We start from the raw sequence: 24208 nt of genomic DNA, 5'->3' as shown, positions 1-24208 counted from the left end.
CGATGATTGTGCTTCTGCCACAATCCAATAAATTGGTTTTAGACTTCCTTTGAAGTCTCTAATTCTAGTACTTTGAAATTTTTATATGAAGAGTTGGAACTACTAATGATATTAGTTGATGCATTTACAGTCTCTCCTGGACGAGTCAACATGGTGACAGCACTTAAGGTGACAGCGCCCCTGCTTTTCCTTCCTGTTACTGCCTTGCTGGTTGACAGGCAGCTGCATTTACGTTATGGTAAAGTCAAACAAAAACATATAGATATTGTTTACTTGGTAATAATACAACAAAGAAATGAAAACAAATACATTTGCTGACATTAGATGGCTTTATTTCTGAAACAACAGCAGCATCACCACCACCAGCAACAGCCAGGGCTCTCCAGGCAGTCGTGTCAAGCGAGTCTGACTCCCGTTCCTCTCTTGTCTTCTTCACAGACGGAGCCTATTGGCCAACTACGGTCTTAAAGGTGTGTGAGAGTGAGTCCATCTTCCCCTGTGGGATTTGCTCAAATAATATCCTCGACATCTGTACATATTTTCGCATGAAACAAATGTTTGATCTTTTTCAGGAATTCATGGCGTTTACGCGATCAACAGTTGCAGTTACGCTGTTCGAAGGGGAATTTCGTGCGCCTCGTGCTAACTTAACGCAGGTGCATCTTTCCTGGATGACAGAGGCGAGGAGAGTAAGTGATAGCTTCAATAATTCAGAGAAACCCTACCTAATTATTACCGAGGCGAACAAAACACTTAAACATTATTGTTAGGACAGGTCCGGTACTCATGCAGTATCGGAAAACCCGACACTATTTACAAATATTTAATAAAATAAGCAAATGATATTGCTGCTGGGTTGTATACACAAGTTAACCTATAGAAAATGTAGCCTGAAGTGGAATTTCCTTCAATAGAAAACGCGATATCATTGCGACGTCGCTATTAAATTCGCTAGCTATTCTGCTGGGAATTATTTTTAATGCAGCAGCCTTTGGACTGTTAACATCATAAAAACATTTCACCTTAATTAACTTAAGTATCAGTACCAAATTGAGTATATGTGGCCTTTCTATCACTTATTGACATCTGAACTAAGAAAGCCAGGGTGTCAGTGGAGGAGGGAGTAGTCAGCCATTATTGTTAAGATAACAGGTCGCTGGAGCGAGTTCAGCTCCAATAATTCTCCCTTAGACGAGGTGTTACGGAGAGTAAATTAGTGCTTCTTCCATCATCAACACGCAGTCATTATCCATCATCAACACGCAGTCATCATTTAAACAAGGGATGTGTCTTTCTGAAATGTTATCTAGTCATTCCTGGCCAGTAATGTTAGGTAGATACCATAATTCCGGCTAAGACATGAGTCAGCGACCAACCCAGATTGAGTATTATTCTCATCTTTAATTAAATTGGCAATATTTCCTCACATATAGCTGTCATATATATAGGATTATTGCTAGTATGTAAGTGGCCTTTGACAGGAACAATTGGAGAGGAAGTTAGTAACCTAGAAACCAGTACATGAATGGGGGACAAGCCACACCCACAAGGTGGATCGACTGGCTTATTCATCCATGTTCCTACTGGTTGTCTAGGACAAAATCAGTCATATATGATAAGAGTTCTCAATTTCAATTACTAATGTATGTAGTTTAATACTGTAGTTTGATTATCTGCATATATATATATATATATATATATATATATATATATATATATATATATATATATATATATATATATATATATATATATATAACTGAAAACTCACACCCCAGAAGTGACTCGAACCCATACTCCCAGGAGTAACGCAACTGGTATGTACAAGACGCCTTAATCCACTTGACTATCACGACCGGACATAATGAGGTGATAGCCGAGGCTATTTGAACCACCCCACCGCCGGCACTCGGATAGTAATCTTGGGCATAGCATTTTACCAAATCACCTCATTCTTTGGGGCACACGTGAGGAACACAAATGCGAACAAGCCTGAATGGTCCCCAGGACAATATGCAACTGAAAACTCACACCCCAGAAGTGACTCGAACCCATACTCCCAGGAGCAACGCAACTGGTATGTACAAGACGCCTTAATCCACTTGACCATCACGACCGGACATAATGAGCCTCGGCTATCACCTCATTATGATAGCCTCGGCTATCACCTCATTATGTCTGGTCGTGATGGTCAAGTGGATTAAGGCTTCTTGTACATACCAGTTGCGTTGCTCCTGGGAGTATGGGTTCGAGTCACTTCGGGGGTGTGAGTTTTCAGTTGCATATTGTCCTGGGGACCATTCAGGCTTGTTCGCATATATATATATATATATATATATATATATATATATATATATATATATATATAAACCCCCATGATGTGTAAGGAGATCAATTTATGAGAATTTGCAGAAATACAGTCCACTAAACATCATACAATTGTTATCGAAATATATAAATTCTCGCACATTTAAATTATATATAAATTCATATAAATTAAATAAATATAAATCTCACAGGTCGGTTCCCCACATTATTTGGTCCTTTGAACCAAGATAGCACAGAACCGGTTCGAATCTCCCAAATTATTTGGTACTTCGAACCTGGATCATGATTAATGGTCCACAACAAACCAGAAAGACACTGGTACTAATGCAATTAGTGCAATTTATACAAAACAGTAGTATAATATTATCAGTAACAGACAGTGATCGGCCGCGTAGCCTCGAGCGAGCTCACGACCCCCTCAGCCGAGCCTCACAGCGTCTCCACGGGCACCCACTAATTTTGTCGCATTTTAATTCTGTGGAGTCACAGCGCTTATTTTAAAACCAGCCAAATTAGCGGCTGCACCCTCGCATGTTTATCCACGAATTTTGTGGTGGTAATTTTGCGAGTCACTAATAAGACTTAATATTTCTAGATAATACTAGAGGCTATCATCAACCATTGTGTATATAATTTCTCTACTTTAAGAAATTTCTTAAAGTATAATTTCTTAAAGTCTATAATTTCTCTACTTTTTTAAGAGAAAATACTTTAAATATATATTGCACTAGTTTCATCAACACAATATTTACTAATTGCCAACCTCCTACAGGGTAGGATATGACAATGACTAGTGTTCATTGATAACCTAGTCCATATTACCATTGACTAGTTGAACTAACTATTGTTCATCCTAGTTCCATGTTTCCATAATCTAGTTGTACTACAATGAACAACCTATCACCATTAATTGATAGTGCAAACCCTATTTCGGGTGTAATTAATACCAGCTCGAGTTGAGTTGTGTATATATAATAATTTACTTATAATCATTGCACTTTTGAGTGATTAATTAGTGTCTATACCATCCTTGGGTGAAAATTGAGTAGCTAACCTAAAGGTACTTTCAGTGACACTGGTTCACTCAAATCGTTAGTGTGTATGATTATAAATAATGTATATTAATTTTAAGTGCTAACCTCAAGAAGAGGAGGGGTTATAGTCTAGTGATTGCAGAATTTTACTCTAGGCTACTCCAACAGTATTTGTTCAGCATTATGAGCAACCCAAATAAATGCCCCACAAGGCTTAGCCAGCTAACCAGTATGGATACTGCAGGAAGATTGAAGAGAACCCTTGTAGGTCTTAAAGGCCACTTAACAAAACAGATCAAGAAATGTGAAGATTTGTCACAACAATCCTCAGTTGATTGTGCTGACCTGGAAAGCAATTATCAAGCCGCAACAGGTAAATTTTAGCAAATAAAATGCCAAATAGCAACATACATAGCTGAACTTGCCAACACCAATTTATCAGCAACAGAAATAGACGACATTATGGTTGATCTAGCGAATTATGAAGATCACACTCAGGTCATGTTACACTCTTTCTTCAAAATAATTGCCCAGAACAAGGTAACAACAACCGTTTCATCTAATATGAGTCAAACTGAAGCTCGACTCCCTCTAATGAATTTACCTACTTTCTCATGAAAAGATGAGGAAGATCGGGACAAATTTTGGAACAAATTCGTAGACCTTGTGGACTCAAAACAATCTTTACCTAAGAGTAGTAAATTCCCTTATCTACAAGGCCAGTTATAAGGTGAAGTTAAAACAGTAGTATCCCATCTGAGATTAACTAACGAAGGCAATGCTCTCTCAGTACAACTCCTCAAGGATAATTAAGCTGATCCAGAGGTAAGAAAATCACATTTAGTTCATGAGCTGTTGCATTAACCCCCTCACTGGGGGGCTTCAGCTGATTCACTCCAAGTCTTCAAGCTTGAGGAAGAATCAATGATCAAGGCCCTCAGTCTGACAGCCAATACAAACGGGGCTGAGTTGGTCTTGAAAGTAATTGTCCAGGAGAAAATACAGAGGGACGTATTGAGATATATGAGTGCTTATTACAGTAAAAGTATTTTATCTTTGAATGAAATATCTGAGGGTTTATGTTCAGTAATTCACCAACTACGAACACATGACAAATTAAAACCACCAAGTAAACCTTCAGAAACCAATAATAGTAAACCACAGAGCACCAAAGGTACTACAAATCAATCTAGACAATATAATTCAACACCAAATATGGAACAGTGACCGAGTGGGCACATATACAGTGGGAATCTCCAAGTCTATAGTTACTATGTCACCCAATACCATGACACCAAAGGGTATTGGAAGCTATGGAACATGTTTGTTCTACAAGGTGAAACATTCAATGTACAACTGCCCTAATTTTCCTGATAGTGACGCCCATGTTGAGCGACTCAAAGATTTGCAACATTGCACGAGTTGCCTCAGGAACACAACTTCATCGACTGTAAGACCCAATTGCACGCCTGTAATAGGTGTAACAAGGGTCAGTACCATGCAGCATTGTGCGGAGACACCAAAACAAAATCTCCAAACCCCAAGGTGGAAAATAGCATTCCTACCACAGTACAATACTGCAAGGTGCACCAAAAAATTAGAGTCCAATCGGCAGAGTCCAAAGGGAATACGACTTTGCCTATTGCCCAAATTACCATCCAGAATAAGAGGGCCAGGGTCCATACTCGTGGGTTGTTTGACCAAGGGTCCCAGAGAACATATGTCACTAAAAAGTTTGCAGATGAACTACAATTAAGGCCTGTAACCCAGATGACATTCAATATTTTAGGATTTCTAGCAGATACATGACTTCAAGTTTACCAGGTGGTACAACCATCAGTTTAATAAGGCAGCTACGTCTGTCAAGTACAAGCGATTATGGAGGAAACAATAATAGTAGACCTACAAGTACAAGGTCTGGGAGCTACTGCCAAATTCCTGAGGAATAAAATGGGCAGTTCAAATTGAGTCTGATCACCTCACCGACTTCAGAATCCTTGTTGGTGCAAACTACTACATCATTTCATTGGTAGCCCGACTAAATATCAGGGCATAACAATGCTAAATTCTGCAGGAGGTAAATTATTCTCGAGCCCAGTATTAAGCCGGAGGAGACTTATGCCTGCAGATAAACAATACCAGTAGAAATCTAAATTTGTCAGCTGATTATACAACTCCAGTAGCATTATACCAAGAAGATTACAGCTGACTATAACAACAGAGGTTGATCTTAATATCATCAAAAATTAAACAAAAAATCAAGTTGAAGATGTATTCATGAGGCCTCAGTGGCAAATCAGAGAACAGTAGCCTAAACAGCTACAAGTCACTGCGACCAATGTCACTGAACCCACTATAGTCTCAGAACCACACTTGTCTTTAATAATTGAATATTCAATTCTCTGAATCAACTAACTAATTTAAACCCCAAATTTATCAGCCAAATAAACTCCAGGAAATAAGCTTAATAGAGCATGACAGAATATATAAATACGACGATTGATTTTGATATATTTATTATTTAATCAAGACGAATTCCATGGGACTCAAAGTTTATATATCAGTGACCAGTTACCTGAACAAGCTTCAAGTTAAAATAACTAATGTCACTGTTCCCACTGCAGTCCCAGAATCAGACTTGACTGTAGTAGTTGTTCATATTCAGTCCTCTGGGTTAAATAATATGTAATTAGGCTAGAATTTTAGCCTCTCAAGAGTTAACAGGGAAATGAAATCATAACAGACTTCTAACCCCTGCAACTCGAGTATGGGATACCTATCCTTTACGAACTGACGCACAAATGTGTATTTACTAACTATTAACATCAAATTAATCTAATAATCCGAAAGAGGAGTATTGGTGTTCGTCTGTTCTAAATAGGATTTCGAGCTGAGAGCAGCCCTTGGGGATTTATGTCAGAAAACCCGACACCATTTACTAATATTAAATCAATAAGCAGATAATTTTGCTGCTGGGTTTTATATGTTACATATCCCTAGTTATGGATATTCACAATATTTAATAATAAATAAATTATTGTATTTTATTTCTTCATACATAAGTGTATGCTTTTTTGTAAGTGTAGTAGAACATGGCAGCATAGTTTGGAGCAAGAAGTGGGCTTGCTTGTTGCCCTGTTTAATACCTTTCCATTCCGGGTCACTTTCTGGACCAGGAGCCTGGACGTGCTCATTTGTGGAGTTGCCAGATGCTACCTCTTAAATAATTAATACTTCAGTATTTAGCTTATATAAATTGATTGCATTTTTATTAATGTCATTTGCATGTTGAAATTGATATTTCATTTCATCTTTTGTCTGTGTGAGTACGATTACTTTTCTCATTAATTAGCTTTATGTAAAAGTACTCGTTTGCCATCCCTTTTCCTGGATGGAGGGGGAGGAAGGGTATTTTGGGTAGGAGCATCAGACAAGCCTCAGTAAGGAGGAGACACTCACTCGGGGAACATCGTGTTATGATAAGTCTGTGATTCTTATTTTTGTTTCGTTTTTAGTACATTAATTATCTGGTGAGACTATATATATATATTTCCATGTGATTACTGCCATTCTGATTATATTGTGATATTGAAACGAATATGTTTCGTATTTACTAGAACTTGCATATTTTTATTTGATACTAGCTGTACCAAGCCAACACATGTGCGTTGCTTAGCCACAAGAACCTTCCCCTGTTGTCCAGTCCTCCCCCCACCACCATCCCTTCGTTCTCCCAACCATTCCTCACTCCCCTGTCATCCTCACCATTCCCCCTTCCCCCATCCCCTTGTCCTCCTAATCATCCCCCACTCCACCATCCCCTTGTCCTCCTAACTATTCTCCACTCCACTGTCCCCTTCGTCCTCCCCACTATCTCTTACTCTCCCGTCACCTCGTCCTCCCCACTATCTCTTACTCTCCCGTCACCTCGTCCTCCCCACTATCTCTTACTCTCCCGTCACCTCGTCCTCCCCACTATCTCTTACTCTCCCGTCACCTCGTCCTCCCCACTATCTCTTACTCTCCCGTCACCTCGTCCTCCCCACTATCTCTTACTCTCCCGTCACCTCGTTCTCCCTACCATTCACCCCTCCCTCGTCCCCTCGACTTCCCCACCATCCCCCACTTTCCTGTCCCCTTGTCCTCTCTACCATTATCCGTTTCTTGCCCCTTCGTCTCCACCATCCCCAACTCCCCATCACTTCGTCCTTCCCACCAATACCCCTTGTCCTGTCCACTTGTCCTCCCCACCATCCCCCACACCCGTCCCCGTGTCCTCCCCACAATTCCCCACTCCCTCGTCCTATGCATTCCCAAATGATCTGATGTTCCCATCACTGAAAAATAAGAAAAACAGTTAAAAAACGAAATGAAAACAATGAAAAAATAAAAAAAACTTTACTCACGAAAGAACGGCATGGTAAAAACACAGCTCAATTCCAACTCAATGTCAAACAAAATAATGATATCAAAATGAAAATAAATCAAAATCTATGACAATTCAATTTGTTAATGCAATCGAAAACATTGATATGGCATCATAACATATTTAGTACAACATGTGTGGCTCTTATGTGCAACAGATAGTGCTGTTTATTAAAAAAAAAAGTTTTTACCTTTCACAGGTGAGGCATCTATACTTATACTTTCAAAATTAATCGGTATGGTACATAACACTGATGAATTCCAACACATTGTCACAGAAAATAATTAAATCAAAATGAAAATATATAGAAATATATGAAAATTCCATTTATCAATGCAATCAGAAACATTGAAATGGAATTGTAACATATTTAGTATAGAAAGTGTTGTTATTACGTGCAACAGATGGCACTGTTCTTAAAAAAAATTAGTTTTTAACTGTCACAGGTGTGGCATCTATATAATAGGTATATAAAAACATGCGGGTATTCGAGTGGAACGTTGTGTCACAATTTCAAAGCAATCTGTGAAGAACTTCTAGAGATTATAGTGTGCGTTGATGTTACGTCCAACAGATGGCGCTGTTTTAAAAAAAGGCATGTTTTTTTCCGATCACAGGTGAGGCATGTATATAGTAGGTATATAAAAATACGCACCTATTAAAATGCAACGTTGTGTCAAAGTTTCAAAGCAATCGGTAAAGGGGTTTCTAAGTTTTCCTTCACATGAAAAAAAACAGTTTTTCAAAAGAAGCATGTTTTTTCCCGTCACAGACGTGACATCTATATAATATGTATATAAAAATCCTCTCGGATACAAATAGAATGTTGTGTGAAAATTTCTAAGCAATCGGTGAAGAAATTCGGAGATTTGCGATTTTGAACAAACTAACATTTCCATTTTTATTTATATAGACTAGCTGTACCCGCCACGCGTTGCTGTGGCTCAGTCTGGTTAAATGGAAAAGAAAGAAAAGACAAAATTCAGGTTTCTAACATGTTTAATTTCACAATGCTTGTGGGTATACAATATATTTTTTTCTTGTTCCACTGTGAAGATATAGAGATTGTCTGATTGCCGACTCTAGAACACGCAACATATAATTGTCCATGTGAGAAGTGATCCGTGTCTTGATCTAAATAGCATTATTCTAAAGATTGGCCCTAAGCTTTGTTGATGGTGATTGCAAACGCCAATCGAATTGGGAATTACAATCTCTTAAATTGAAATAGCAAATCCGTTGGAATCATAGGAATGTGAGGAATGAGGACATCTTCACCTTTGAAAGGTCCTGTCAAGATTGTTGCTTCTACGTCGTTGCTGAACAATTTTTTACTGCAAGCCGCGTGCCAGTGCCAGGCTTTCACTGGTTGATATTTCGTAACTTGATAATTGGCACGCAGATTTTTAATTGCAGTTTGAATGTTGAATACTTAATTAATTGGTTTGAATATTGGGAAATACTTTTTCAACCAATTCATCTTTTGACGTCACTAAATTGTAGAAGTTAAGAAGCAATGAAATTCGTCCTGAGGTCAGATCAACCAGCACGTTTCCGTTCCCAATTTCCAGAAATTGATGTGAGAATATCTTAGCTGATGAGTTGTTTTGCAGTTGGACACACATATTTGTAGTTAATTTTAACATCTTTATGTGGCATCAAAAAGTAGTAGAATTTCAGGCAAGCATTTATTTCGTCTGCTGGTGTCGATCGAAGAATTACAGGTAATGTTTGCATGAAATATCATGCAAGCAATATTAATGAGTTCCAAATGGTCTGATGTTTCCATGCAAATCCTGCAATGATCGATCAAGAGTCTCGAGCGATTTTTTGTGGGCCATTGTGCATCCATCCCAAACAATAAGTTTCATTTCTGCAATACTTTCCCCATGCCGGATGCTTTGGAAATGTTGCACGTGGGAGTTTCAATGAATTGCATATTCAATAGCAATTTCAAAGCCGAAATAGCAGTTCTTGCACCTGGTAGCAATGTCGCAGTTATTCCAGACGATGCGAGAGCTAAGGTTATTTCATTTTGGGATTGAAATGCTGCTGTTATAATAAATGGTGGGCTTGCTATGGTGAATCTGGTGCTATTCAGGGGTAAGGTCAATCAGAATAAAGATGTATCTATTTGGGGAGATCAGTAAGGCCCGGCCCCCATGGAAACTAGAAGTAGTGCTGACTACTTGGCTACACAACAAGGTCAGTCTAGGGAATGATCAAGATCTCCTACACAGGAAGAACGATACTCTTATAATTCATGTACTTATTTATTAACCCCTTAACAGCCCCCCATATACATTCACACCAATCACAATAATAATAATAACTTTACCACACTACCTTACGTTAAAAGCCTTGGTCCACATAAGCAGGATACAAGGTTTTACACTGAACACAAGCTAGGGTAAAGCTCTACTATTGAATAACTTGAAGTTAGAGTCAGCTTAGGGTAGGGGGACCATGTGGTTCCAATGGAACCCCCTTTAGAATAACTAGTAATATAAACTCTAAAAACACCTACTACACACAAAGTATACTACTCTACACATAGAACATGAGTATGCCAGAGATTGAAAAATGTACTCAGGATATACTTATCTTGAACAAGACACAGAAATAAGGAAACGAAGAGGAAGGAGAGGCAGTTCCTTTCACCACAGCCAGCAACCAGAGAAGAACGCTCCCAGCGAGCAGCTCAGGCCTCGCGCATGTGGTGGTGCCGGAAGGAGCCTAATTGATCGTGCAGCTAAGCACATTAAAAATCTTCCCCTATGCAACATATTGTTACTTTACAAATGATTAAAGTATTAGTAAACATAGTTGGTGCCTATGTTATAATTTAATAATCAACCCCCAGCTCAGTCTTTAAATGCTCTTTGAGAAACAAGAATAGTCTTACGTCTGGCAGGGAAGATACAAACAATGACACATCGAGTTGCATTCAACTATACTATAGGATAGTTTAATAACTCAATTTTGACCTCTGGTTTCCACTGAAGAACCCAGGGTCGTAACAGCTGCCAAAATCAATCTAATGAGAAAGGTTTTACAGTTCCTGCTGGAGCATCTAAAAAGATTTTTCCAAACCCGTTATTGACAGTTTGAATTATTTGATCATAAATGCCTTTTCGCTCAAGCGTTAGCTTAAGAATATTTGATTGCACATACGATAATAGATCACCCGTGTTTTAATTTTGTTCACGACGCAATTCTATATTGAACGAAGCAGCAGCAGATCGATTCGGTGTTGGCATTCCCAATTGAATGAGAACTTTGTTCGCGATTTCTAAGCACAAATCTTCAATCATTATCAACGCTTCGTTGTAGATATCTGCTGTGAAATTCATATTCATATTTGAATTTTCCTTGCGTATTCGACGGACAATATCTTCAGCCATGTGCGATTTGTGTTTCTCCCATACTCTGCTAGAGATGAAGAAGAGCCGGTGGTCAATATGATTGCAAACAATGCACGAATTTGATTTGGATGTGACGTGTTAGACGTGTCATTAATGCATACATGCCAGTTTCGGACGTTCTCCAATAAATTCAGAGCTTGACATGCACTACGGAAAGTGGTATGTGTTACGCCGCTGACAAATCTCAGTTGCTGGAAAGACGTTAGACCGGGCACATTTACCAACAGCTTGCGAAGAAAGAAGCATTCATCTTGATTGGAATACATGGTGTACAGTTTGCCTATCGTAGTTTGTTTGAATATGCCAGGTTGTCTGTCGACTCGCTCTCCTCGTTTACGTCGTTCAAATGATTTTCTACTGGCATTCCATGTGTAATACGTAGGCAGTTAGGTTATGACCTAATGTGAAGGAAGCAGTTAACGTTATAGCCTGTGGATTCATAGCTGTTTGTTGCACATTTTCAGCTGTGAAATAAATGTGTTGTCCATTTTTAGGTTATCAAAACAAAAACAAAAAATACTAAAGAAATATTTCAATTCAAACGCCGATCATTCACCACAGCTCAATTTCATCACCATTGCACTGAAAAAACAGTTAAAATAACGGAATAAAAATCAATTAAAAAAAGAAACAAATGAGTTATACCCACGAAATGAACGGTATGGTAAACAACACAGCTCAATTACAATGCAATGTCACACATAATAATTAAATAAAAATAAAAATAAATAAAAATCTTTGAAAATTCAATATATCAATGCAATAGGAAACATTGAAGTTGACTCGTAACATATCTTGTATATCATATGTTGCTCTTACGTGCAACAGATGGCGCTGTTTTTCAAAAACTGCATGTTTTTACCTGTCATAGGTGTGACATCTAAATAGTAGGTATATCAAAATATGCACGTATTCGAATGGAACGTTGCGTCAAAATTTCAAAGCAATTGGTGAAGAACTTTTGGAGATTACAGTGAGTGTTGCTCAAATGTCCTACAGATGGCGCTGCTTTAAAAAAAAAAACATGTTTTATCCTGTCACAGGTGAGGAGGCATGTATATAGTAGGTGTATAAAAACACTCGCCTATTTGAATGCAATGTTGTGTCAAGATTTTAAAGCAATAGGTAAAGAGGTTTCGAAGTGAGGTTTTCAAGTGATTTTTAAGTGAGGTTTTCCTCACTTGAAAATCACTCGAAAAACACAGCTTTAAAAAAAAACATATTTTCTCCCATCAGAGATGTGACATATATAGTATGTATATAAAAACCCGATCGGATGCGAATGGAAAGTTGTGTGAAAATTTCAAGGCAATCGGTAAAGAACTTTCCGAGATTAGCGATTTTGAACAAACGAACATTTCCATTTTTATTTATATAGATTAAAAAATACAAAAATTAGCAATACTCACGAAACGAACGGTATGGTAAACAACACAGCTAAATTCCAATGCAATTCACACAAAATAATTAAATCAAAATGAAAATCAATCAAAATCCATGAAAATTCAATTTATCATTGCAATCAGAAACAGTGAAATGTAATTGTAACATATTTAGTATAGCATGTGTGTTGCTCTTATAGGCAACAGATGGCACTGTTTGTCAAGAAAAGCATAGTTTTACCTGTCACAGGTGTGAAATCTATACTTATACAAACGAAATGAACGGTATGGTAAACAACACAGCTCAAATCCAACACAATGTCACCCAAAATAATTAAATAAAAAATAAAATAAATCGAAATTTATGAAAATAAAATTTATCAATGCAATCGGAAACATTGAAATGGAATACATGACATGTTTTGTATAGCGTGCATGTTGCCATTATGTGCAACAGATGGCGCTGTTTTACAAAACCGCTTGTTTTTACCTGTCACATGTGTGACATCTATATAGTAGGTATATAAAAAGACACGCCTATTCAAATGCAACGTTGTGTCAAAATTTCAAAGTAATCGGTAAAGAACTTTCGGAGATTACAGTGTGTGTTGCTCTTACGTCCAACAGATGGCACTGTTTTTTAATAAAAGAATGTTTTTTCCTGACACACGTTAGGCATGTATATAGTAGACATAAAAATACGCGCCTATTTGAATGCAACGTTGTGTCAAAATTTCAAAGCAATCGGTAAAGAGGTTTCGAAGATTTCCCTCACATGAAAAACCCAGTTTTCAGAAAAAACATGTTTTTTACCGTCACAGACGTGATATCTATATAGTATGTATATAAAAACCTGGCCGGATGCGAATGGAACATTGTGTGAAAATTTCAAAGCAATCGGTGAAGAACTTTAGGAGATTAGGCCTTTTGAACAAACGAACATTTCCATTTTTATTTATATAGATTATATATAGATATTTAATGGGCATGTTTCTATATCTTATTCTTGTGTTATTCTTATATTTGTACTGGCTTAAGGGGCACTCTGGTATATCGTGTTTTAGAGATAGTGACTTACCCTATACTATTTTTATCACTGTTCCCTAATTATACGAGCTGTGTGAACGAGTCGGTAACAAAATATTGGGGGCCTGTAACCGGGAGACTGTTCCCACAAGATAACCTGTAACCGGGAGACTGTTCCCACAAGATAACCTGTAACCGGGAGACTGTTCCCACAAGATAACCTGTAACCGGGAGACTGTTCCAACATGATAACCTGTAACCGGGAGATTTCCCACATTATATAAAACTTTACTAATCTAACCTTGCTTTCCTAAGAAAAAGTGTGACCTAGGAAAATTTGTGCAAATTATTTCCGTGACAGTGATTAATGTCCTGTGTTTCATCATACTCAGCCAGTGTCAACATGCACGCATTCACGGTTTTGAGGTAAGCAATTTATATTTTTCTTGTGCAGTGGGCCAAGCAGTGTTCAGTGTCGTGCTAATTATTATTATAATATGTCAATAAAAGTGAAGTGTCAAGTGTTAACTGTGGAGAGTCAAGTAGTCGTTGTTGGCTTAACCAAACTTTGAAGAGATTAAGAACCTGATAAAGACTGCCTTGATCAGCATGACAAGTAAACTAGAGTTAACAGCCAAGATGGCTGTTAAGATGGTCAAAGCACAGATAGTGAAATTGATAATTACTCATTTAATGGAAGATGGTAAAGTAGGGGAAGAGGTCCTGGAAGAATTAAATGATGGGACAAATGAGCAAGTGTCATTAAGACGTTTTGAGTTCGAATCACAGCTTGAATTTGCTAGGCTTGAGGCTCAGCAGAAAAACAAATAAAATTGAGACTCAATAGAAACAATTTGAATTAGCAGCTCAAGAAAGACAACAACAGAGTGACTTTGTGGCACAAAATGCAAGACTTATATTTCAGTTGCAGTTACAGGCAGTTAAGAAACAACAAGCAGAAGAACAAACTAGACAGTTAGAAATTAGAAGACAAATAGCTGAGGAAAATAACAAAGTAGAAACAAAGAGACTGGCAGCTGGACATGGAAATACTAGCAATATTCCAAATATTACCAACCCTCAGTCTTAAGTAAATAAGTATGTCGAATTGCCTAAGTTCAATGAGGAAGACCATGAGGTTTTTCTTTTCACATTTTATCAAGATTGCAGCAAGTATGGACTGGCCAGTAGACCAGCGGGTAGCTATAATGCAGTCAATTCAAGGGGGAAGAGTCAAGAGGGATTCACATCATTACCAGATGCAAATAGCTTTGACTACCAGTTTCTCAAAAACAGCATCTTAGATGCATATCAGTTAAACCCTGAGGCACATCGACAGAAATTCAGAAATTTAAAGTGGGTACTTGAACAAACAATTGCTGATTTCACCAAGTTGAAAACTAATTATTGTAATAGATGGCTTTAATCACTTTCTATTACAGAGTCTGATGCTCTTAAAAACTTCTTATTACAGAAGAAGTTTTATCTAGTAGATTTTTTTTTATCTTTTATTTAGTAGATAAATTATCTCCTTCTATGGCAGAACAGAAAGGCACCACAGATATTTATGAGCTGTCTAAGCTCGCTGATGAGCATGAATTGTTAACAAGGGCACATTTGAAAGCCCAATCAAATAATTTTACAAGTAGAGTAAACTATACTGCTCACATAAATACTTATCAGCACAAACCCAGTACTAATTCTCCAGCTACTCCCATGAACTCTTCTTTTACAAAAACTAAACTTGATAAACCACTGACAGAGACATCAAACCTTAGTAATGTGAATTCTAAATCTGCAGTTGGCTCAAACAGGAAAGGACATGTGATTAATTCTTGTTTTAGTTTGCTTTATTAATTAGGACCAACTGGTCTCATTATGAATAAAGGGTTGCAAACAAATAATTCACCATGTATTACAGTCAATCCCCAATTGGATGACTGAGTTCAAACCATATATTTCTACAGGTACATTACTGTGTAAAGATGGTAGTAGTAAGACTGTTCAATTACTCCATGATACTGGAGCTTCAGTCTCTAATTTCCAATAATATGCTTGTTGATGTTGATACAAGAGATCTTGATGAGGTTGTACTAATACAAGGTATTGCAGGTAATGTACAACAAGTGTCTTTAATACAGATTAACCTTAATTCCACTTATACTTCTGGATGGTGTAATGTTGGTGTGAGTAAACAGTTGCCCATTCCAGGAGTGGACATTATTCTAGGGAATGATTTTGGGAACCGTAAGGTTGAAGGGACCAAGTGTCCAATAATGTTAATTAACCCAAATAGTGCACTGACTCAACCAAATGCAGATGATAGCATTATTTACCCTGCATGTATAGTGACCAGGTCAATGGGTATAACGGGTGATAGTAATCCTGTCCTAACCAGGGGCCTCGTAGCCTGGTGGATAGCGCGCAGGACTCGTAATTCTGTGGCGCGGGTTCGATTCCCGCACGAGGCAGAAACTAATGGGCAAAGTTTCTTTCACCCTGAATGCCCCTGTTACCTAGCAGTAAATAGGTACCTGGGAGTTAGTCAGCTGTCACGGGCTGCTTCCTGGGGGTGGAGGCCTGGTCTAGGACCGGGCCGCGGGGACACTAAAGCCCCGAAATCATCTCAAGATAACCTCAAGATATAACCAAGGTAGATGTTTCCAAGACCAGGAACCCTTCAGTCAAGGAGTCGGAGGTGGATCTTGAGGATTCTTTTATGACTCAGTTGGATGATGAGAGTGAGTCCTTCGTAGAAGCCCCGCCGAGCCCAAACCACAAGGAAGGTATAGTTGAGGAGGCAGAACTAACTGTGACTTGCGCGCTTGTCTCCATTTCTGAATCATTTGTCGAGAGCGAGACTGAAGTAGCTGTGACTCCATTTTATTCTGACCAGTCAGGGTCAAGAAAGGAGGTCAAGTTGCTGGTTACTTGTAGGCTCGCTTTTGAGTCTAAATCCTTAACCTTGAGTTCTTTACAGAATACTGATCCAAGTTTATTTGAATGTAGTTCTGAAACCACTGCTACTGTAGATGCATTGGAGGACGGGACGGGTTTCTTTTTGAAGGATCAAATTCTGATGAGAAGATGGAGACCCAAGGGATCTCCCTCATCAGATGATTGTGAGACCAGAACCCAACTAGTTGTCCCCAGTGTGTATCGCGAGCAGGTCTTGCAGACTGCACATGATGACCGCATGGGAAGTCACCAAGGAATAAACAATATGTACTATAAAATATGTAAGTATTTTATCAGGTCTAAACGGAAGAGATGTGGTCAGATATTGCCATAATTGTGTAACATGTCAAATTGTGGGGAAGCCAAACCAATCTCTGCCAAGAGCACCATTACAACCTATTATAGTTCCAGAAAAAACTTTTTCTCATGTTACCATGGATTTTGTAAGTCCTTTATCGAGAACTAAATCAGTTATATGTTTTTGTTCACCATGATGTGCTTGACGATGAGATTTCCTGAGGTATATGCTTTAAGGAACACTAGGCTCATAATCTTATCAAGTGTCAAGAGCGATATTTTTCCTTGTTTTGGATGCCTCGTGTCATCCAGACTGATAATGGGCGAAACTTTTGTTCTAAAGTTTTCCGAACTTTTTGTGAATCGCATGGGATTCAACATAAGTTTTCGAGTCCATATCATCCACAAAATCAAGGTGGGAGTGTGTATTTTCATTAAACGTTAAAGCAGATGTTGAAGACTACAGGGGAGACTTATCCACGTCATTGGGACGAAAATTTTCCTTTTGTTCTTTTTGCAGCCAGAGAGGGGTTACAAGAGTCACTTGGTTGTGCTCCATTTGATCTAGTATTCGGACACCAGGTAAAAGGTCCATTGAAGATGCTTCAAGAGAGGTTGCTTGGTGATGTCTCTGGTCATCAAAGTGATCGCTACTTGAGTGATGTCAAGTACAAGTTGTGTCGTGCAAAAGAGTTGGCTATGGAACATCTTGGAAAGACTCAGCAAGAGAAGAAGCAGCTTTAACACATATTGAGCATTACCATTACGTTGTAGCTTGTTTTAGTCAGGAGGAGTTACCACCTGAGGGGGATTATAATGAGGGGAAAGTTGTTAACATTCATTATCTCAGTGACAGTTCCGGAGGCAAGGAGATGCTATGTCACTTACAGAAGGAGCAGCGTGAGTTCCAGGTCCTGCTGGACACACATTCGAATCTGTTTGAGGAGGTACCAACACAGACTCATCTCATCACCCATGACATCCAACTGCTTGACAACACTCCAATTCGACAGCATCCATACGGGGTGAATCCCGAGAAAAGAAAACTCATCTAACAGGAAGTGGATTATCTACTTCAACATAACTTCATCCGTTCAAGACAAAGTTCTTGGAGTTCTCCTTGTTTGCTGGTGCCAAAACCAAGGGGAACCTGGTGGTTATGTGTGGACTATCGCAAGATAAACAAAGTAACAACAGTTGATGAGTTCCCATTACCACTTTTAGAAGAATGTATAGACCAGATTGGTAATGCTCAATATGTGTTAAAACTTGATTTGTCTAAGGGTTACCATCAGATCTATCTAAGTGATTATGCTAGGGGAAGTGACAGCCTTTATTACAACTGATGATGCAAATGAATTTAACGTAATGCATTTTGGTTTGAGAAATGCACCTGCCGCTTTCCAGAAACTTTTGAATTGTTTGCTCAAGGATGTGCCAAATTGTAGGGCATACCTAGATGATATAGTCTTGAAAATTAAGTATTGCACAGACCATCTGCCAGCTCTTAAGAAATTATTTACTGGGTTGCAGAGTGCCATCTTAACAGCGAATGTCAACAAGTGTAGTTGGGCAAAGGGCACTATAATATATCTTGGACATGAAGTGGGACAGGGTAAGATACTTCCTTTGCAAGATAAAATACAAGCAATAGTGGACTATTCAGGGTTAACTAGTAAAAAGGGAGTGCAAAGATTTATTAGAATGTGTGCTTACTACAGGCGGTACTGTAAGAAATGTTCTACAATTACTGCCCCATTAACTAATTTGTTGCGTAAGCAATTGAAATTAAAGTGGACACATGATTGTCAAAATTCATTTCAGATTTTAAAGGGAATATTATCTACGTCACCAGTTCTTGCCAGCCCTCAATATGACAGACCTCTTATCCTGCATATTGATGCATATGATCTGGGAATCGGTGCAGTTCTTATACAGGTTGGCCTTCATAACATTGAACCCAGTATATTATTATTCTCGTAAATTTAATAAAGCACAGAACTATTAAGAGGTGGAATAAGAGGCACTAGGTCTCATTTTATCTATTAAGAAATTTGAAATTTACCTTTCAGGTAATTAAGAGTTAGTGTATACTGATTACAACCCACTTGTATTTATCCACATGAGGAAAATTAAGAACCAAAGGATTCTTAGATGTTCCTTATTTCTACAAGAATTCAATGTAGAGATTAAGCATATTCCTGGTAGGCAGAATAAAACTGCTGATGCTTTATCCAGGAGTTTTGTGTGATGTAACATAATAATGAGATATGTTTATTTTAAATTTTCATTTTATTTGTTTCATTCTTACTTTCAGAAAAAATGCAATTGATCTTCAATCAATTGCATTTTTTTTCTTGGAGGTGATAGTGTGTTATATATCCCTAGTTATGGATATTCACAATATTTAATAATAAATAAATTATTGTATTTTATTTCTTCATATACATGTGTATGCTTTTTTGTAAGTGTAGTAGAACATGACAGCATAGTTTGGAGCAAGAAGCGGGTAACAAGAAGCGGGTTGCTCAGGTATTAAACAGAGCAACAAGCGGCTTGCTTGTTGCTCTGTTTAATACCTGTGCATTCCGGGTGAGCTTCTGGACCAGGAGCCTGGACATGTTCATTTGTGGAGTTGCCAGATGCTACCTCTTAAATAATTAATACTTCAGTATTTACCATATATAAATTTATTGCATTTTTATTGTCATTTGCATGATGAAATTTATATTTCATCTTTTGTCTGTGTGAGTACGATTACTTTTATCATTAATGAGTTTTATGTAAAAGTACTCGTTTGCACTCCATTGTCCTGGATGGAGGGGGAGGAAGGGTGTTTTGGGTAGGAGCGTCAGACACACTTCAGTTAGGAGGAGACACTCAGTCGGGGAACATCGTGTTGTGATAAGTCTGTGGTTCTTATTTTTGTTTCGTTATTAGTAGATTAATTATCTGGTGAGATTATATATATATTTCTATGTGATTACTGTCATTCTGATTATATTGTGATATTCAAATGAATAAGTTTAGTATTTGCTAGAACTTGCATATTTTTATTTGATATATATTTTTATGTGCATGTTTCTATATCCTATTCTTGTGTTATTCTTATATTTGTAATGGCTTAAGGGGCACTCTGGTATATCGTGTTTTTGAGACAGTGAATTACCCTATAATGTTTTTATTACTGTCCCCTGATTATATCAGCTGTGTGTACGAGTCGGTAACAGTATATACAAGTTAACCCATAGAAAATGTAGCCTGTAGTGGAATTTTCCTTCAATAGAAAACGTGATACCATTGCCACGTCGCTATTAAATTCGCCAGCTATTCTGCTGAGAATTATTCATAATACAGCAGTCTTTGGACTGTTAACATCATAAAAACATTTTACTTGAAATAACTGAATAATCAGTATCATAATAGAGTAAATGTGACTTTCTACCACTTACTGACATCTGGACAAGGCTACCCAGGGCGTCATTGGAGGAGGGAGTAGTCAGTCATTATTGTTAAGACAACAGGTTGCTGGAGCGAGTTCAGTTCCAATAATTCTCCCTCGGACGAAGTGTTATGTAGAGTAAATTAGTGTTTCTTCCATCATCAACACGCAGTCATCATCTAAACAAGGAAAGTGTCTTTCCGAAATTTTATCTAGTCATTCCTGGCCAGTAATGTTAGGCAGATACGATAATTCTGGTTAGGACATAGGTCAGCGACCAACCCAGAGTGAGTATTATTCTCATCTCTATTTAAATTGGCAATATTTCCTCAGATATAGCTGTCATATATATAGGATTACTGTTAGTATGTAAGTGGCCTTTGGCAGGAACAATTGAAAAGGAAGTTAGTAACCTAGAAACCAGTACATGAATGGGGGACAAGCCACACCCACAAGGTGGATCGACTGGCTTATTCATCCATGTTCCTACTGGTTGTCTAGGACAAAATCAGTCATATAAGATAAGGCTTCTTAATTTCAATTACTAATGTATGTAGTTTGATTGCCTGCATATATATATGCAGGCAATCAAACAATTATATTGTTATATATAAATATAACAATTATATATATATATATATATATATATATATATATATATATATATATATATATATATATATATATATATATATATATATATATATATATATATATATAAACCACCATGATGTGTAAGGAGATCGATTTGTGAAAATGTGCAGAAATACAGTCCGTGAAACATCATATAATTGTTATCGAAATATATAAATTGCGTAAAAATAAATTCTATATAAATTCATATAAAATAAATAACTATAAATCTCACAGATCGGTTCCCCACATGCAGTACTGCTGAAAATCATAGGTCACTCTTATATTACTGCCAACGCAGTTATCTAACATTCTCATCACTTGTGAGTAGGGAAGGTCGCCTTTAATTAATTAAGATGCGAACCCACAGTAGTAGGTGGGCATGTATTCTATCACTGCTGAAGTGTAGAGGTCATCCAAACTTCATTGGTGAAGCTAAGCTGTTAGGGGCCACTCTCTCATCACTACTGAGGTGGGTAGGTCACTCTCACATTACTAGTTAGGCAAGAAGGTCACTCAAACATCACTACTGAGGTGGGTAGGTCACTCTCACATCACTATTAGTAGTAGGGATGACTACACAGCGTTCCCCTTTTCCCGAAAAATAAAGAAAACAGCGTCCACTTTTTTTTCGACCAAGAAAATAGACGACACTGCGTCCCCTTATTTTTGGTCCCTGAAAATACACATCTCAGCGTCCCCTATTCTTTTTCTAGAAATTCATCCTCGTTTAAGACCTTAACTTTTCATAGACCATTTTCTGAGGATATATTCATAGAAGTTTTGTTAAAGAAATCTTATATGGGTATTAATTTTTTTTTAGAGTTCAGTTTTATGAAAATATCTCAGAATGCATATAAACATAGAAGTATATTTAAGAGTTTAGGACCAAAATATTTCATAATGACCATTTTCAGAGAATATGTTCATAGAAGTTTCGTTAAGGAAAATAGACATCTTAGCTATGACTTTTAGATTTTATATATATTTATGGCTGTTTCATCAGTAAAAGATCTAAATTATTCAGAGACCAGTTAATGACTGAAATTGTTCAAAGACCAGTTAAATACCAAAATATTTTCAGAGTTCAGTTTAAGCCCCAAATAGTTTCAGAGACCATTTAAGGTCTAAATTAGTCAGAGACCAGTTCATGGCCGAAATATTTTCAGAGTTCAGTTTACAACCAAAATAATTTCAGAGACCAGTTGAAGACTGAAAAGTTGTCAAAGTTCTAGTTAAACACTGAATTCCTTCAGAATCCAGTAGGAGACCTAAATTATTCAGAGACCAGTAGAAGACCCAAATTTCTTCAGAGTCCGTTTTAAGACTGAAAATTTGTCAGAGACCAGATAAAAACCAAAAGTTAGTCAGAGACAAGTTAAAGACCGAATTTCTTCAGAGTCCAGTAATAGACCGAAATTGTTCAAAGACCATATATGACCAAACTTGACCGGAATTTAACAGAGACTATTTTACGGCCAAAAAATATGACAGAGTCTATTTAAGACCGATATAATTTCAGAGCCCATTTTTAGACCAAAATATTGTCAGAGACCAGTTAAAGCCTAAATTTTGACTGAGACCATTTTAGGACCAAAATTGAACAGAGTCCAGTTGGAGACCAAAATTAGTCAGATACCAGTTTGAGCTCGAAAACATTCAGAGTCCCGTTAAAGACCGAAATTAATCAGTATCCAGTTTAAGACCAAAAGGAGACAGAGACCTGTTTAAGACAAAAATTTGTCAGAGACTGCATTTATAAGTGCATTTTCACTACTAATGGCACAATTTTAGCGTAATTTAAAACATATTTCAGATATAGCACAATAAATCAAACAATTACCAAATTCTATCTCCTGTCCCTGCCTTGATCCTCTCTCGTATCTTCGTTAATATCAAATCAATTTCCCTGAAATTTAACACCACTGTATTTCAGATATAGTAAAATACAGCAATTTACTTACTGAACTCCAGCTCATGTCTCCCACCTTAAATGATTTGTATAACTTCTTTACTATCCAATCATTTCTTTTAAGATTTAATCCCGGTATATTTCGAACGAAGTAAATCAGATCGAGCCAGTAAGCAAGTTCAGTGTCCATCCTCCACTTTAGTTCCCTCTTGCAATTCCGCTACTATCCGATCAATTTCTTTAAACTTTAAAACATAGCTATTTCAGATGTAGTAAATAAGACAAAGGCAGTTACCGAGTTTCAGTTCTTGTGCTTTAGCTCATTTAGACAATTTTGTTACTATCAGTCCAAGTTCCCTTAAATTTAAACTCACTATATTTCAGACCTTGTAAAATAAACCAAAGCAATTACCGAACTCCAACTCTTGTCCTTCTCCTCAGTTCATCAAACTTAATTATTTCAGATCAAGATGGACTTTAGTCTATCACCTTTATCAAAGTAAACATATCTTCTCCTTCAATATCCTTTGTTTACTCAGCTATGTAAATAATCATTCACACGGTAATAATAATCACATAGTCATATCACACCTTACTTTTCCCCTTCTTTACTTCCTCCACCCCCCTAAACCCCGTGCTCATTAGCTCACTTACCTCTCTCAAACTCCCCAGCTTTCCCCCCCCCCTCGCATCCCGATATCTGCCTCCTCAACACCTTACTCCTTCCATACCTCCCTCTCTCCTCCGTTTCCCCGCCCCCTATCCTCTCTCTTATCTCCATCACCCCTTTTCTCCCCCACCCTCCCTTACCCCCCCCCCCACACCCTTATCTTCCTATCCCTTACCACCCTACAGCTCACCATTCCCCAACTCCCCCTTCCCAGTCTCATCCAAATCTTTCTCCCTCCCCAGAATTTAAAAGAACAGTTATTATCCAATAATCTTACTGTATTTATATATTTTCACCCGTGTTCTCTGTACAACTTTGATACTCATTATTCATGTTCTCTGCACATTTAAATCATATTTTTCACCAGTTTTTCCATATTCTCCATGTTCTACCAATGTTCACAGCATGTTCACTATGTTCGTCGCATTCCCATCCATGTTTTCTGTGTTTTTTGTCATATTCTCTATATTCTCAGCAAGTTCTCTGCAAGTTCAAATCATATTTTCACATTCTTTTCCGTGTTCTCTGTGTTTTTGTTCTCTGTGTTCTCAATGTTCTCAGAATGTTCTTCACAACACTGTTTGTAAACAAATCTTCACTTTATTCAGTAATAAATTTACCAAGACATTCTTTTCTTGTCGTTTTAAACTAAAATTATTCGTCAATCAACAAAAA

General features: G+C 37.6%; 1 protein-coding gene across 1 annotated transcript in view; it reads left to right on the top strand.

The window, feature by feature from the left end:
* LOC123750908 (glutamate receptor ionotropic, kainate 2-like) overlaps positions 1 to 24208 on the top strand; it is a 285687-nt gene that overhangs the window by 58155 nt on the left and 203324 nt on the right. Inside the window, exons 2-4 of the mRNA XM_045733008.2 lie at positions 131 to 238; positions 349 to 470; positions 573 to 689. Coding sequence (XP_045588964.1) covers positions 151 to 238; positions 349 to 470; positions 573 to 689 — 327 coding nt within the window. The 5' untranslated portion in view covers positions 131 to 150. The remainder of the gene's footprint in view (positions 1 to 130; positions 239 to 348; positions 471 to 572; positions 690 to 24208) is intronic.

This window comes from Procambarus clarkii, chromosome 4, assembly GCF_040958095.1.
Source record: "Procambarus clarkii isolate CNS0578487 chromosome 4, FALCON_Pclarkii_2.0, whole genome shotgun sequence".
NCBI lineage: Eukaryota > Metazoa > Arthropoda > Malacostraca > Decapoda > Cambaridae > Procambarus > Procambarus clarkii.
This window is presented reverse-complemented; position numbering and strand designations above follow the sequence as displayed.